This window comes from Erinaceus europaeus, chromosome 1 (genome assembly GCF_950295315.1).
Source record: "Erinaceus europaeus chromosome 1, mEriEur2.1, whole genome shotgun sequence".
NCBI lineage: Eukaryota > Metazoa > Chordata > Mammalia > Eulipotyphla > Erinaceidae > Erinaceus > Erinaceus europaeus.
The window spans coordinates 118,893,685-118,908,623 of NC_080162.1; the positions used below are offsets into that span (position 1 = coordinate 118,893,685).

The 14,939-nt window shown below is 42.9% G+C and overlaps 1 protein-coding gene across 4 annotated transcripts in view; it reads left to right on the top strand.

The window, feature by feature from the left end:
- Positions 1 to 6,361: 6,361 nt before the first annotated feature.
- The window catches only part of TMEM65 (transmembrane protein 65), a 40,376-nt gene continuing 31,798 nt past the window's right edge, over positions 6,362 to 14,939 (top strand). For 2 of the 4 annotated variants that reach the window (XM_016187162.2, XM_060195366.1), the window contains exon 1: positions 6,362 to 7,048. In XM_016187162.2, the coding sequence (XP_016042648.1) occupies positions 6,802 to 7,048 (247 nt within the window). In that variant the 5' untranslated portion in view covers positions 6,362 to 6,801. The remainder of the gene's footprint in view (positions 7,049 to 14,939) is intronic. The other 2 variants (XM_060195382.1, XM_007520817.3) reach the window with 2 other exon arrangements.

Here is a 14,939-nt window from a genome sequence, read left to right on the forward strand (position 1 = left end):
AACACACAGGAAGAGAAAAACTTTTGTTATGAAGACATATCAAGTGAAACACAAATTTAGATCTGTACTGTCTTAATTGAAACATTTTTACTCACACAGTTTAAGACTAAATGGTTCACATTTATACCAAGACTTAAAAAAAAATCAAAAGAGAAAAAAAAATTTTTTTTAGGATTGTCTTCAGAAATCATGGCCAGCATTCTTATATAAAGTCAATTAAGTTTCAACGTACTCTGAGCAAAATGGGTTGCACAAAAAAATCAGTCATTCAAATCACTCTTACAAAACACAACTGGAGGCAGATGGGGCAGACAGCTAGCTTAAGATATTCAAAGAGAACAAGGGGGGAAGAGAGAAACGGTAGAGAGGTTTTGTTTTTGGGCTCTGTGAACCAGATTTTTCAGATCCCGCTATGTCGCATTATGGGTCTTGGATGACATCCTGCTTCTGGCAAAAGTGGTTGGGGGGTACCGCAGCAGTGGCAACAACAGCCAGAGACGTGTCTGCCGAAACGGGAGTCACTGGATGAAATGAAGAGGGCTTAGGGTGGATCAGGGCAGGCTTTGCTTTCTATAGAAAGTATGTATGGTTCTGGGCAAGCTGAATAATCTGCTCCCTTAAATCTTGGATAGCAGCCTCAAGGTCCCTTAGACTGAGGCTGTTTCCCAAATTAGAGTCGCCATTCTCTGCATGAGGTATGGGATGGGGCCCCTGGGCATCTCCCAAGCACTACGATCACAGTCAAGAGGAACCAAGGTGTGGCCCATAGCAAAATATCCCAGAGACAGAGAAAATGTCTAGAGAAAAAGGAGTAGAGGGCTTGGGAATCCTCTTGATAAGGAGAAAGGTTGTCCATGACAGAGAGGTCTCAAGAAAATAAGAAGAGGGAGAAAAAGAACTGCAGTGCCTTCCTTAAACACGAGGCTACAGAGAGTCAAGCAGCCGTATACTTATCTGGGGGCTGGGGCACCTTCATTCGTCTGCCTGAAGCTGGGGGTGGTGGGGAGTAGGTCTCACTTTGGTGTGCCAAATGCCGGCTTAGCATGGGGGTGCCTCTTCCCCAGGTGTGTGCTCTCTGGGTTGGAGAGAACTCAACCGGACTCAGCCTGGGTTGCTACTCACTCTGAGATGCAGGAGATAGATGACTCAGGAACTCGTGGCAGTGTGCTAATGCAAAAAGGATTTATTGATCAGAGAGCCAATGCTTTTATAGGATAAAACTGGAAGTGGCAAGTCAGAAATGGAAATGGCTAGGAAAGGGGGTGGAGAAAGGCAAAAGCACGCTGGGAAGGTAGAAGCTTCCTTAGCAACTGTTTCGAGGGTTTTAACCAGTGGGATTAATGTTACCCTGCAGGCAGAGTGGGTCTTGAGGTACAAAGAAGATAGAATTCCAATAATAACATTGACCAAATTCCAATAATAATATTGACCAATAGGTGAACATTATTCCAGGAGTCTGTAATGATATGAATAAATCAAAGGGCTGTTAACGCCATAGACCTATAATTTTTTCCTATTTCACTGGCTCCCCTGCTTCTGCCAGTTATTCAGGAGAGAACAGTCCCAAGGTCAGTCCCAGACCCTGCCTCCATCTCTATCTCAACTTTACTCCAATGGTACTTGGATGCTAGATGTTACCAAATTTCTACCTCTACTTCTAATCTAGGGAAACTGGCTTGCTAGCTTTCAGGGTGAATATAAATCTAGCTCTAAAGTTAGATAAAATTAATACTTTTACTATTTGTACTAAGTTTTGAACATTATTGCCTTTTAATATTATCTATGTTTTGTTGAACATATGTTATGTGTTGTGCTATATGGTTTACATACAGTATCTCATTCTATCTTTATAATTCTGTGTGGTAGATTTGAAAAAACACAATAAAGCACTTAAAAGTTCAAATTGGTAATCAGATTGATTTTAACAGTGGGATCAAATTCTTAATACATTTCTAATAATGACTTGTTCTTGAAATATTAAATCTCCTAAAAGCTTAGACCAGGGAGAACAGAAGCAACTCATGGCATTACTTTATAAGATACAGCTATATATATACATAACAATAAAGGACATAAACTATGGCAAGGTCTTGTATAATACAGCAAATCCTATCAATGGGATTTTAAAAGTTAGACGTCCAATGCACTATCCATTGTGCCACGGAGCCACCTAGGGATTTTAAAAGTTAATCCAATTGCCAAATAATTTGGTTATAGCAATAGCCTTCTTATATCCTTAGACAGCGAGAATCTTCCCCTTTCTCTATAAAGCCCATATTTCTCCCAGTCCTGGAACCTCTAGGTTGAGAATCACTTTCCTGCATGCTTCTCCCAATTCATACCAACTGATACTGCATCAGCTGATCCCAAACTAATCAATGAAACGAGTACCACCACAGCATGTTTCACTTGAGACTGTCTCCAGAGATGTCAGGTGTGGAATGTCAACCCTTCAGCTTCATTACTCTGCCACCAGGTTCCAGATGCTACTATAATGCCAACCTGACTTCCCTGGGCAGACGACCCCATAAATGTGTCCTGGAGTCCCACTGCCCCAGAATCCTGCCCCACTAGAGAAAGAGAAAGACAGGCTAGGAATACGGATCCGCCTACCAATGCCCATGTTCAGCGGGGAAGTAATTACAGAAGCCAAACCTTCCACCTTCTGTACCCCATGATGATCCTGGGTCCATACTTTCAGAGGGATAAAGAATGTGAAAGCTATCAAGGGAGGGAATTGGATATGGAGTTCTGGTGGTGGGAATTGTGTGGAAATGTACCCGTCTTATCCTATGGTCTTCTCAATATTTCCATTTTATAAACAAATAAAATAAATAAAAAAACACAAGGAGTTTCAAAACCAAGAATATAATGATACACAACTTGTCAAACTTATAGCTAGTAGGTGCTAGTTAGAATCTGAACACAGAGAAAGGGGCATGGTGTGCTTTTTCTGGTATGCTATCTTGCCTTTATTTGAATTTCAATATAAATCTTAGGAACAGTTTAACAATTTCACATACACATAAAGAGACACTGATCTAGTTGGGATTTTAGTTGCAAATACAGAGAATTTATAGCTTACTTATGGAAGATTTAATATATGTTATTGTTTCTAACCTTTAATGGGGTTTCCTTCTATTTACCTATATTGTCTTTAATTTGCTTTTAAAATAAGATTTTGTGGTTTCCACTGGGAAGTAACAATTGACTCACCAAAACCCTGATGTAGGAGGGGACATCCAAGGGTCTAACACTAGTGTAAGAGTTTGATAGATGAGAGGTTGCAAAAATGTGTGCAATAATAATAATAATAGTAATAATAATAATAATAGTCCTATTAAATAAATCTACAATTTCAAGAAAGTGTCCGGCAATGTTTCAAGAAAGTTCACAGCAATAGCCGAGTGTATAAGTTGTCATAAAAGCTAGACAGCAAATAGCCTGGTGTTTTGCCAGCAACAGGGGTGCCAAGGACTCTGGAGAAGATTTGTATGCTAATGACTGTGGACAGTTGACTCAGCAGTAATTTTTCATAAGGAAGGAGGCTGTGCTTATTAACTGAGGCATGATGTTTGTCATCTTTAAAAATGATGAGGAGACTAGGCTCAACCCAAGCTTGCCTGCTGGGCCCTCCTCTCCCTTTTTGTTTCTATAACCTTGTCCAATCTCTTCATCATCAAATCTCCTTAGGACCTTCTTAGGGTCCACACCTAAACCACCTTAGTTTATACTTCTGCGTATCTCCCAATCCACACTCTCCCCTTCCCCATCTCCTCCATTTATCTACATCTATGATACTCAAGTGTTCAAAGAAAGGGAGTGGATTAATTATTCAATTAATACACACTAAGTGTGTGTTAAATAATGGATGTTTAGGTAGGATTTCTTATATCAGAGTAGAAATATATAACTTCAGGAGTTTTAGAGATTCATAGAAATTTGGGTAGTAAAAGCTAACACTTATTGAGCAATTACTGTGTTCCTGGTCCTGTTTGAAATGTCTTACATGTACTAACTTAGTGTCCCTATAAAGGAAATGGCCTTGTCTCTATTAAACAGGTAAACAGAGCAACATTCTCTTATCCCCATCAAACAGATGAACAAGCATGGAAAGATTTCAAGTACCTTTGACCTACCTCTTTATATATAAAGTAGTATTTTAATGTGTTCCATCCTATTAGTATCACTACAGTACAGATCCATTTATTCCATATATCTTATAAGTGACTTGAGTATACAGTCTAGTCTCTTATTTTCTATAGCAGAATTTATAAATCATGCAGCAAACATTTCACAGCAAGGCCCAACAAGCAGGCAATTACCAGATCCGGTTGGTGATATTCCAACTATTGACTAACTCAAAGCACATGGACAGTCTGGGATGTCTGATTCACTGAGATCACTATCACAACAACCTACTACTAACCACTAGCTATTAGTTACTCCAGCTATTAAATTTTCAACAATCTATTTCTGAAGCCCACATATGAAATTGGTTTCCTAAAGACTGTTGTAAAAGGAGTTCTTGTTGAGGACTTTGTGCAAGCTTTGATTTTTATGTTTAATCAAAGTTCAGTGAGTCAAAATCTATTGAATGTAAGGGATATGGGGAGGAGGGTGGTGGCTATTCCAAGACCTTGAAGGTGAAATGTAATTCTGAAAAGAATTCCAACACAATGGAGATGATTTTGGGGGAGACAGTCTTTTAAAAAACTTGAATTTTTCAGAAAGAATATATATATATTTATACACACACACACACACATATTTACTAGGTCACTGCTTAGCTCTGGTTTATGTTGGTGTGGGAGACTGAACCTGGGACCTTAGACCCTCAGCATGAGAGTCTGCTTGCATAACTCTTATGCTATCACCCCCACCCAGAAAGAATATTCTTAATTGGCACTATTAGATTATTAATATGCATGACATTTCAAAAATAACTCACTGGACAGTGCACCTGCTATGCATTCAAGGAAGTTTGGTGCTGTGCTGTCACCCTCTCCCTCCACTCTAAAAAAAAAAAAAAAAAAAGATGGTCTGGGACAGTAAAGTCCTAGTGACAACCAAAAGTAAGTAAGTGAAATAAAAAATTGCTTTCCACTTCTAAGAGCAGTGGTTCACAAGCTTGAGGGCTTGGGTTTGTATAAGTGCGAATGACTGTGCCAAATGGTCCAGCTTTTGATTCAAGAGGTCTCAGGTAGACAGACAAAACCTGCAAGTATAACAAGTCACTCAAGGATTGCACCACTGAGATGCTGATAATATTGCTTCCTTGTTTCACCTTTATATAGTGCACTTACATATTTATAGGACATCTATGAGATCTTGAGCTGTGAGCAGCAATGGATGTAAGCATAGGATTTGCATCTTGATAAAGAGATTTATTCTTAGTCTCTAAGTGGATTTATTATTATTTTTAAAGACTGGAAGCCTAAGCCTCATTAGATAGGTTCAGATAAAGTTTGCATCAGGAGCTTGAAAGCTGCCTAGGACCTACCCACTTGGGAGTTATGGAGAATCACAGAAATGCTTTTGCCTTGGCATGGTGAAAACACACACACACACACACACACACACACACACACACACACACACACACACACGGAAAAGGCTGGTGACATTCTTGTCTGGCTTAGGCTGCAGCATTAACCATCAGCAAGCTGTTGGCAACTGAACTGGGAAGGGTGGACTCAGTATCAAGGTCTGCCTCCAGATTCCTTGGGACCTGGTGGCACTGCCCTCGCCCTCAACGGACTCCTCTGAGACTAGAGTGACCCAGGACACGGTGGGAATTGACTTGCCAGTTGCAGCGACCCTGGCACCGCGCTCGGGGAGAGGCCTGTCTGGGTCGCCGCAGTCGTTGGGCTGGGGGACCGCGCAGGGTCATCTTTCAGGAGTTCTAGGCTTAGGCTTGGCTCTAGGGCAGGCCAGGATGTAGTCTGGAGCACACTATGCCGCACAGGAGGCCCAAAACTCTACTTCTCTTGTCCCCCTTGCTGGACTTAAAAGAGGCTGACAGCAGCTCAAAAAGGTGCACGCCCTCTACCCCGCCACGGTCACGCAGCAGAGGGAGTGGGGACACGTGTGCACGCTCTTCAGCCAGACCCAATTGCGCCTGCGCGGTCCGCCTCAGCACCGCCCCTCACCCTCTGCCCCTTCCCTCCGCCCCGCCCATCCTTCCCTCCGCCCCGCCCATCCCTTCTCTCCGCCCCGCCCCATTTCCCTTCCTCCGCCCCGCCTCGTCAGTAGCCTCACCCCCCCCACCCTCCCACCATCCGCCTCGCCCATTTCCCTCGCCCCGCCCCGTGACGTCCCAGGCCGCCGGCAGGGGGAGCAGCGGCGGCTGCGGCTAGAAAGTGCGGCCGATTTGAGGGTGCGGGCGGTGTAGTGAGCGAGGCTAGGGGAGGCCAGAGAGGGTTGGGAGCCGGTGGGGCGGGAGAGGAGGGCGGTGCTGGAGGAGGGCGGTGCCGGCTGACTCATCCCTTTGGAACCCCAGACCACAGACCCTTGGTGTCTGGGAAGCCGCCCGCCCGCTCCAATCCGCCCTACCGGGAGGCGCCCGCCCGCACCGCGTCTCCGCGGTTTCCCCGCTCTCCGCTTCGGGGAAGTTCCCGCCCGAGGGCCGGCAGGGCAGGGAGCGGGGGAGCGTGCATGGTGCCCGGCGTGTCGGCCGCCAGCCCAGAGGCCGTCGGGGCGGGGTCGGGCTGAGCAGCTCCCCCCACCCCTCGCCCCGCCGCCGGGCACTGCGCCCTCCTCACGGCCGGCCGCGGCCCCGCTCCTCTGCCCGCCTCCGCCATGTCCCGGCTGCTGCGGCTGCTCGGCCGGCCGGTGCGCAGCCTGCGGCCCGGCCCGCCGCCCTGGTGCTGGTGTCGCTGCCGGGGGCCGTCCGCCCGGGCGCTGGGCACGCACCCTAAGAAGGAGCCGATGGAGGCGCTCAACACGGCGCAGGGCGCGCGCGACTTCATCTACAGCCTGCACTCCTCCGAGAGGAGCTGCCTGCTCAAGGAGCTGCACCGCTTCGAGTCCATCGCCATCGCGCAAGGTGAGGGGCCGGGTCCCGTGCCCTGCACCCCGCATTCTGCACCCTGTGCCCTGCATTTTGCACCCCGCGTCCTGCGCCCCGCTCCCAGCATCCCGCCCCGCCCCGGCACGCGCCTGCCAGGTCCCGGGTGCGGGTGGGGGAGGGGGTGGGCCACTGACCCCCGGGACGTGGGGGGCGCTCGGCTGCTTCCTCCCGACCTGCCAGCAGACACTGTTGATTTGCTGCGGCCCCAAAGCTTCGCCGCCTTCTGTGGAGGACACTCAGCCACGCATGTGGCCTGCCATGCACACCTCCTCTGAGAAGTGCCGAAAGTGGGCAGGGCAGGCAAGTGGCCAGGGCCAGAGCAGAGTAGAGCAGGGGCAGAGCAGGGGCAGGGGCAGCGGAGGAGCAAGAGGTAGGGGCAGAGCAGGAGGAGCACAGGGGCAGGGCAGGGGCAGGAGTAGGCAGACACTTTACTTGAACGCTTCTAGAATTGAGATGTGTGCATGCACTCAAGGGAAGGGGCATTGCTTCAGGGGTCTGATGCTCTCAGCTTCTTGTTAACACACGCAGTTAATGACGGTCAGGTAAGCAGCAGAAGGAACTGGTTTTGTTTTTCATTCCTATCCCCAGGGGAAATGCAAAGAATGGATCACACCAGCAGCTGCAGCTCAGAGAGGTTCTATGCTGCACAAGTTGCTTCCCCAGAGGTTGAAAGAATGAGTTAAATAAGGCTAGGCTTGCTCTCTTTCTTTCCTTCTTGGAATATGTGACTCTACAATAAGAAACAGACTTCTGCCCAGAAGCAATGTGCAACAGTGAAAGAAGAGCTATTTTTAAGCTAACATGTTAAAAATAGGATATTTTTAAAAACCAGTGCAGTGCTAGAAGGTCAACATTTGAGTTCAGGTAAAGAGGCAAGATTTTCCAAAGATCAAAAGGGCAAAAGGGGGGTATTGCTCAGTGGTAGAGCATTTGACTGCAAAAGGGTAAAAGGAACAAGTATGGACTCAAAAAATAGCTCACTTGGATAGTGTGCTGCTTTGTGATATGTGTAACCCAGGTTGGAGCCCGGCCCCAACTGCACTGAAAGAACCTTGGGTACAGTAACCTCTTTCACATCCTCTCTGTCTTTTTGTCTCTTATTAAAAAGAAAAGGAAAGAAAGAAGAAAAGGATAGGTTATTATTTTTTACCCTTAAATAACATAAGACAGACAAAACACATTGTTACCATTTTATATTAGGTTCTGATATGTTTGGGAACGTAGAAACATTAGTTTTCCTCCTTAAAATTAGTAGGGACATAAACATCATATGACTTCAAAGTTTAAGAGTACATTGATTTGGGTCATAGTGTTTGATTTGCCAGAGACACTTGGAAGTTTATTTGGCCATTGCACAGGAATGCATGGCAAAATTATCTGACTTATCTATGGTACTTCAGAAACTTTTTATTAATTGTATCTTTTAACCACTTCCCTCCCAAATTTGGAAACTACACTAGTTTATAGTGTTGGATAGTTCTAGCCTTTGTCTTCCCACAGAGCTTTCACAAGAAAAAAATTAATATTGCAATCAAGTCAGATATTAAATGTGTGGTTATGGTGTTATGTGAAGCAGTCAAGTACTACCGCATTGGTAAACTATATGAACACTCTGGTTTAAAATATTTAGTATGAGTATTGACTCAGACAGGTCTATATGAACATACACTTGGTATTTTCCTATGTAATTTATTGGAATTCTTCATTGTTATAAGATTAGAAGACTTTACTGGCATAATTTTATGACAGTTCTTCAAAAGCATCTTCTGATATACATCTGAATGCTTTTTTTTTTTTTTCTCCTTTCTTTCTTCACTTGAGCTTTAATGTTCTGGGTGGCTTTTTGAGATGCAGTGGAAAAGACAGAATGAGGAACAGGGAAAGACACCACAGCATGGTAGCTTCCTTCATTGTGATGGGGGCCAAGTTCAGACCTGAAATGTACACAACAACTGATGGATTTTAGGTCATATTATTTTAGTATGTGTCAGCAATGCATAAGTGTATGTGCTAACAGCAGGGATGATACGTATTCCAAAGACTTTAGTGCTCTTCCCTTCAATATGGTTTTGAATCTTCTGGGAAGGACCTAGAAATGGACTCTGTCAATAGAGATCACTTGGCATGAATTAAACTTACTAGTTATGTGGTTTACATGGTGAAAGTTTGTCTTCTTTGGTCAAGAGAAGCAGTCAAGGATATAGGAAAAGCTATTATTCAGATGACTTATCTCCTTTATGAGGTAAAGAGTTCCAATTTTAACTCAGCTATTTTTGCCAGTCTTGATGGCTAAATGATGACTCTTTGACTAAAGTGGCTGTTACAATGTTGCTACTGATGTGGTGTGGGAAATGAACCCAGGACCCCATATGTGTGTCAGACTTTTAAATGGCCTCCTCAAACTAAATGATGACTCTTTGACTAAAGTGGCTGTTACAATGTTGCTCCTGATGTGGTGTGAGAAATGAACCCAGGACCCTATATTTGTGTCAGACTTTTGAATGGCCTCCCCAAACTCAATTGTGTGTGTGTGTGTGTGTGTGTGTGTGTGTTATTTTAATGAGAGAGACAGAGAGAAAAAGAAAGGTAGGGGTCGAGAGGGGAAGGGAGAGACCAGAGCACTGCTTAGCTCTGGCTTTTGTTTCTGAGGGTTGAACCTGGGACCTCAGAGCCTCAGGCATGATGAGAGTCTTTTGCAGAACCATTATATTATCTGCCCAGCCCTAAAAAATAAGTTTGTTTGTTTTGGATAGAAACAGAAGTTGAGAGGGAAGGATGAGATAGAGAGGAAGAGAGATACCTGTAGTACTCTTTCATCTGAAGTGATGTTTCCCTGCCTCAGGTGGGGACCAGGGGCTTGAACCTGGGCTCTTGTTCGTAGCAATGTGTGTGCTCAACAGGTTTGACACTGCCCAGTCCCAGTTCTTTCTTTCTTTTTTTTGTAATAATTTTTTATTTGTTATCAACAGTTTGTTACAAAATTGTAAGATTACAATGTATAGTTCCATACCACCAAAGTTCAGTATCCACAACCTCCCAAAGATAAATAACCAACATAGTTCTCACAGGTCTGTTTTTTTTTTTTTTTTTGTCAAGTTCATGTAAATCAGATCTCTGGATTCCTCATATGAGTAAAACCATCTGATAGTTGTCTTATATTTCTTCTTATTTTGCTAAGCATAATCACCTCCAGTTCCATCCATTTTGTTCCAAAGGATACACTATCATCTTTTTTGATTGCAGTGATATTCCATGGAATATATATCCCATAACTTCTTTAGCCAGTCATCTGATGATGGGCATTTAGGCTGCTTCTTCTCTTTGGCTATTGTGAATAATGGAGCTGTGAGCATAGCATATGTCCCTACTAACTAGTGTATCCATTGTATAAATGCCTAAGAGTGATATTGCTGCGTCATAAGGTAATTTCATTTTTGTTTGTTTAAGGACTCTCCATACAGTCTTCCAAGGTGGATGCACCAGTTTGAATTCCCACCAGCAATGCAGCAGAGTTCCCTTTTCTCCACAGCCTCTCCAACACCTGCCATTTCCTGGTTTGTTGATGTAGGCCATTCTCTCAGGTGTGAGATGGTATCTTAGTGTAGTTTTAATTTGCATTTCTCTAATGATAAGCAAAAGATTTAGCTGTGTGTTCACCTTCTTGGATTTTTATATTTTGAACATTGTTAAGAAATAGAAAATATACTAAAGTTTATTTGAATATATTTTCTACTCTTCACTCCCTCTCCTCTTTCTCGGGGATCCTAATAACTCTAATGTTCATCTTTCTGATAGAGTCTGCTATTTCAGGGAGAGAGGTGCTTCATTTTTCATAAACTTTTCCTCTTCAGAGTTTTGAATTCAGAGTGTGGTGGTTGTGTCTTCTGGTGTTGCTATTCTCTTCCTTATGTGATTAAATCTACTGAGGCCTCTCACCTCAGCCTGAGCTGCATTTAAGTGTGCTTTAGGCCCTGCAGTTCTGTTTGGAGTTTTTTTTTTTTTTCCCTTCTACTTTTTAATTCTTTTGTAAAATGACCACTGAGTTCTTGAATTTTAACTTTAGTGTTTTTTTTTTTTTGTTTTGTTTTTTGTTTTTGTAAGATGATTTATTTCGTAACAACAGAGAAGAATCAGAAAAGCCCACAGATGTAGGGAATGTTTATCACTAGAACCAGTCTGAGGCAACTTTTAACTAACTATGCACCCTCTCTGGCTCTTGGCAGCTCTCAGTCACGCAAACCCCTTCCCCACCTGTGGTGGTGGTGGTGGTGGGAGTTATGTGCCTTGGTCCCTTTGCCTATGTCCTTAGGAGTGCACACTATACATATGCAAGGAACCAGGTCCCTCTGGAGAAGGCTACCTTTTCAGCAAAGCAGGGATCAGAACCAGAGAGCAGGAAGGCCCGAAATAGCTGGTAATGGCGTGTCCAGTCCCAGCTGAATAAGGGGGCTGGTAAACTTTGTCAGGGGCTAGAGCCCTTCCCAAACATTTCCCACTGAAGAGAAATTCACAGTCACAGGTCTGCAGCTCTGCAAAAACACCTGCTGCAGCTCAGATGAGGGGCTAGTGTAAAGACAGGATGGCAGAAGCCGGAGCCAGGAGTGACAGGAGGGTCACCTGCACCCTGGGGTAAAGTGTTGTGGCTTGGGCCACTTTGAGGCCCACTGCCCTAAGAGCTCCCACCACCCTACCCCTCTGACATCAGCCTGGGACTAGTCCTCACTGGAGTTGTCAAACTCCTCCCAGTCAGACACATTAACTTTAGTTTCTTGAAATGATTTCATAATCAGTTTTCTCAACTCTATCTCTGTACATTTTTCTAGATCTGTATCTGTCTGGTTGGTTTTCTGTCATTGCTATCTGTGTATTTCTGTTTCTGAGGCCTCTTACCTCAATGTGAACTGCATTGAAATTGTCTGGAAGTCCCCTCTTGCCCCCCCGTTCTGTTTTTATATACCAAACCACCAGTCCACCATTCCTGGAGTCCTTGGTGCTCCTGTGCGGTGCTAGTGATTGAATCCAGGGCCTCCCACAGTGAAGACATGTTTTCTACTCACCAAACCACCTCATAGGCTCTCAGATGCTGCTGTTTTAATTTTTATTCCTGTTCTTGTTGTTTTTAATATAGATGCATACCATTAGTATGGAATAACTTGAATCCTTAGAAATTACTTTATTCATTTATCATTTAAGATGGAGGGTTTTACTGTATTGAGAGTATGTATTGCTTATTCCATGACTGAAATAAGCATATTTTTCAATCAGACATCAAATCCCTGTTTTTGTTTTACATGTTCAATGTGTCTATACTAAATATACTTTCTAATGAATTAAACTCTGTTAAAAGAACTATTTCTGAAAAAAAAAAAAAGAACTATTTCTAATAAATAGTCTTACATATCCTTGGAAAGGGTGCTTGTATGTTTTGGATTTAGTGAGGAAACATAGAAAGAAATAACTTGTGCTTTGATATGATGGTGAGATATGCTACTAAAATTTGGTACTTTTTTCTTATCTTTTTATTTATCAATGGGTTAGTGGTATACTCTCTGGTAAGATAAAACTTTAGAATCAATTTTAATAGATAAAGCAGTATTCCTAGAATGTCTTGTCCTAGTTAGATTGGGCCTGCAGTTTTTAAATCAAACTGATTTCCTTCCCAATTTACAAAAAAAAAAATTGATGGTGATTTCTTTCTCAGTTTATAAGCTCAACCTAGTCTTTTCTTTTTCCTTTCCTTTCCTTTCTTTCTCTCTTTCTCTTTCTTCTTTTTTCTTCTTTTTCTTCCCTGAAGCAGTTTATATTCTGCTGCTAGTACATATTTGAATGTCTGATTTTACTAGCAGGACCTACAGGCTGACATTATTATAGTTGCCTTTAATTTCTGACAAAATTTTTAAAAATTATCATAGCCCAAGAGGTGCTATAGTGGACAGTGTTGGTTTCTCAAGCATGAGGTCCTAAATTCAGTCTCTACTACTGCATGTGTCAAAATGATGCTCTAGTGTTTCCTCTCTCTCTCTCTCCTCCTCCCTCTTTCTGTCCCTCTATCACATAAGAAAGAAAGAAAACTAAAGGAATTTCCTCCCCAAATTTGCAGTTAATATTTTATTTCTAATTATCGTTCAAATCCCCTTTAAAATAGGTGTATTTAGTTTTTAATTATTTATTTATTAATGTTTATTTATTTATTCCCTTTTTTTGCCCTTGTTTTATTGTTGTAGTTATTATTGTTGTTATTGATGTCATCGTTGTTGGATAGGACAAAGAGAAATGGAAAGAGGAGGAGAAGACAGAGGGGGAGAGAAAGACACCTGCAGACCTGCTTCACCACTTTCGAGGCGACCCCCCTGCAGGTGGAGAGCTGGGGCTGGAACTGGTATCCTTATGCCGGTCCCTGTGCTTTGCACCACGTGCGCTTAACCTGCTGCACTACTGCCCGACTCCCGGTGTAGTTTTTAAAGGGTAGGTAATGCTCATTGTATTAGTTTTCCACTGCTATGGAGTTACCCCCAAACATAGTAGTTTAAAAGACATGTATTGGCAAGTGAAATAGCTCACTTCTTTGCCATCCACTCTCTGCCATCCACTTTAAGTCCAGCCCACACGGCACTGAAGGAATCTTAGGTGCTGTGGTTTCTTTCACACACTCTGCCTCTTTACCTCTCTGTCTCTATCTAAAAACAAAACAACAACAAAAGCAAACATTCTGAATATTGAAGCCTAGAATAACTTTAATTGGATGTTTTTGGCTTAGGATCTCTCACGAAGTTACAGTGCAAATTAAAATACATGTATTTTGGATACATAAGAGAGGCATTGAGAGGCAGATGGAGTGGAAGAGAAGGAGACACCTGCAGGATTGCTTCACTATATGTTAAGCTTCCCCTCTGCAGGTGGGGACCAGGGCTTGAATGAGGGTCCTTTCTTGTGCACTGTAACCTGTGCACTCTACTGGCCCTGAAGTTATAATGACATTCTTAAAAATATTTTCTTTTTTTCCTGTTTTATTATCTTTATTTATTAGATAGAGATAGTTAGAAATGGAGAGGGGAAGGTGAGCTAGAGAAGAAGAGAGACACCTGCAGCCCTGCTTCACCACTTGTGAAGCTTTCCCTGTGCAGGTGGGGACTAGGGACTCAAACCTGGATCCTTGTGCATTATAAGATGTGTACTCAACCAGGTGTGCCACCACCTGGTCCTTATAATGACATTTTTAAGGTGAATGACCATATGAAGTCTTGACAAGGGTTGAAGATCCATGTGTAGGTTCATTTATATGACTATTGACAGGAAATATCATTTCCTTGCAGTGTGGACCTCTCCACAATGTCAAGTAGTCTCAAAATTTGGCAGCTCACTGAATGACTAATGAGAAAGTGAGAGCAAGCCTGGACTAGAAGATACAGCTTTTTATAACCCAGTTGTAGAAAAGATAGTTATCTCTTTTGCTTTGGTACATTGTGGGAAAGTATTAAAGAGGGTGTGAATACCAGGAAGTGGAAATTATTGGGGCCCTCTTGGAGACTTTCTTTCACACTTATTTCAAGTTTGCTGTAACTAAAGTTCAGTATAGAATTACAGAGTGCTAAGAGCCAACTATTAGAATGAATTCTGGCTTGAAAGAAAGAGCTCCTTATGTAATATTTTTGTTAAACCTCCCTACTGTAGATATTTTAAAAATAAAATTCTTTTTGCATGTAACATTTGAGTTATATTGACATGAACAGAGCCTTTTTTTTTTTTTTTTAACTCATTGCTAGCTTTTAACATCTTAAACTTACGGTGGAGCAAGAGATCTGAAACTTAAGAGTTCAGAAAGTAAATATGCATTTGAGCATCAAACTTGCACGTGTAAAGCCCTAGA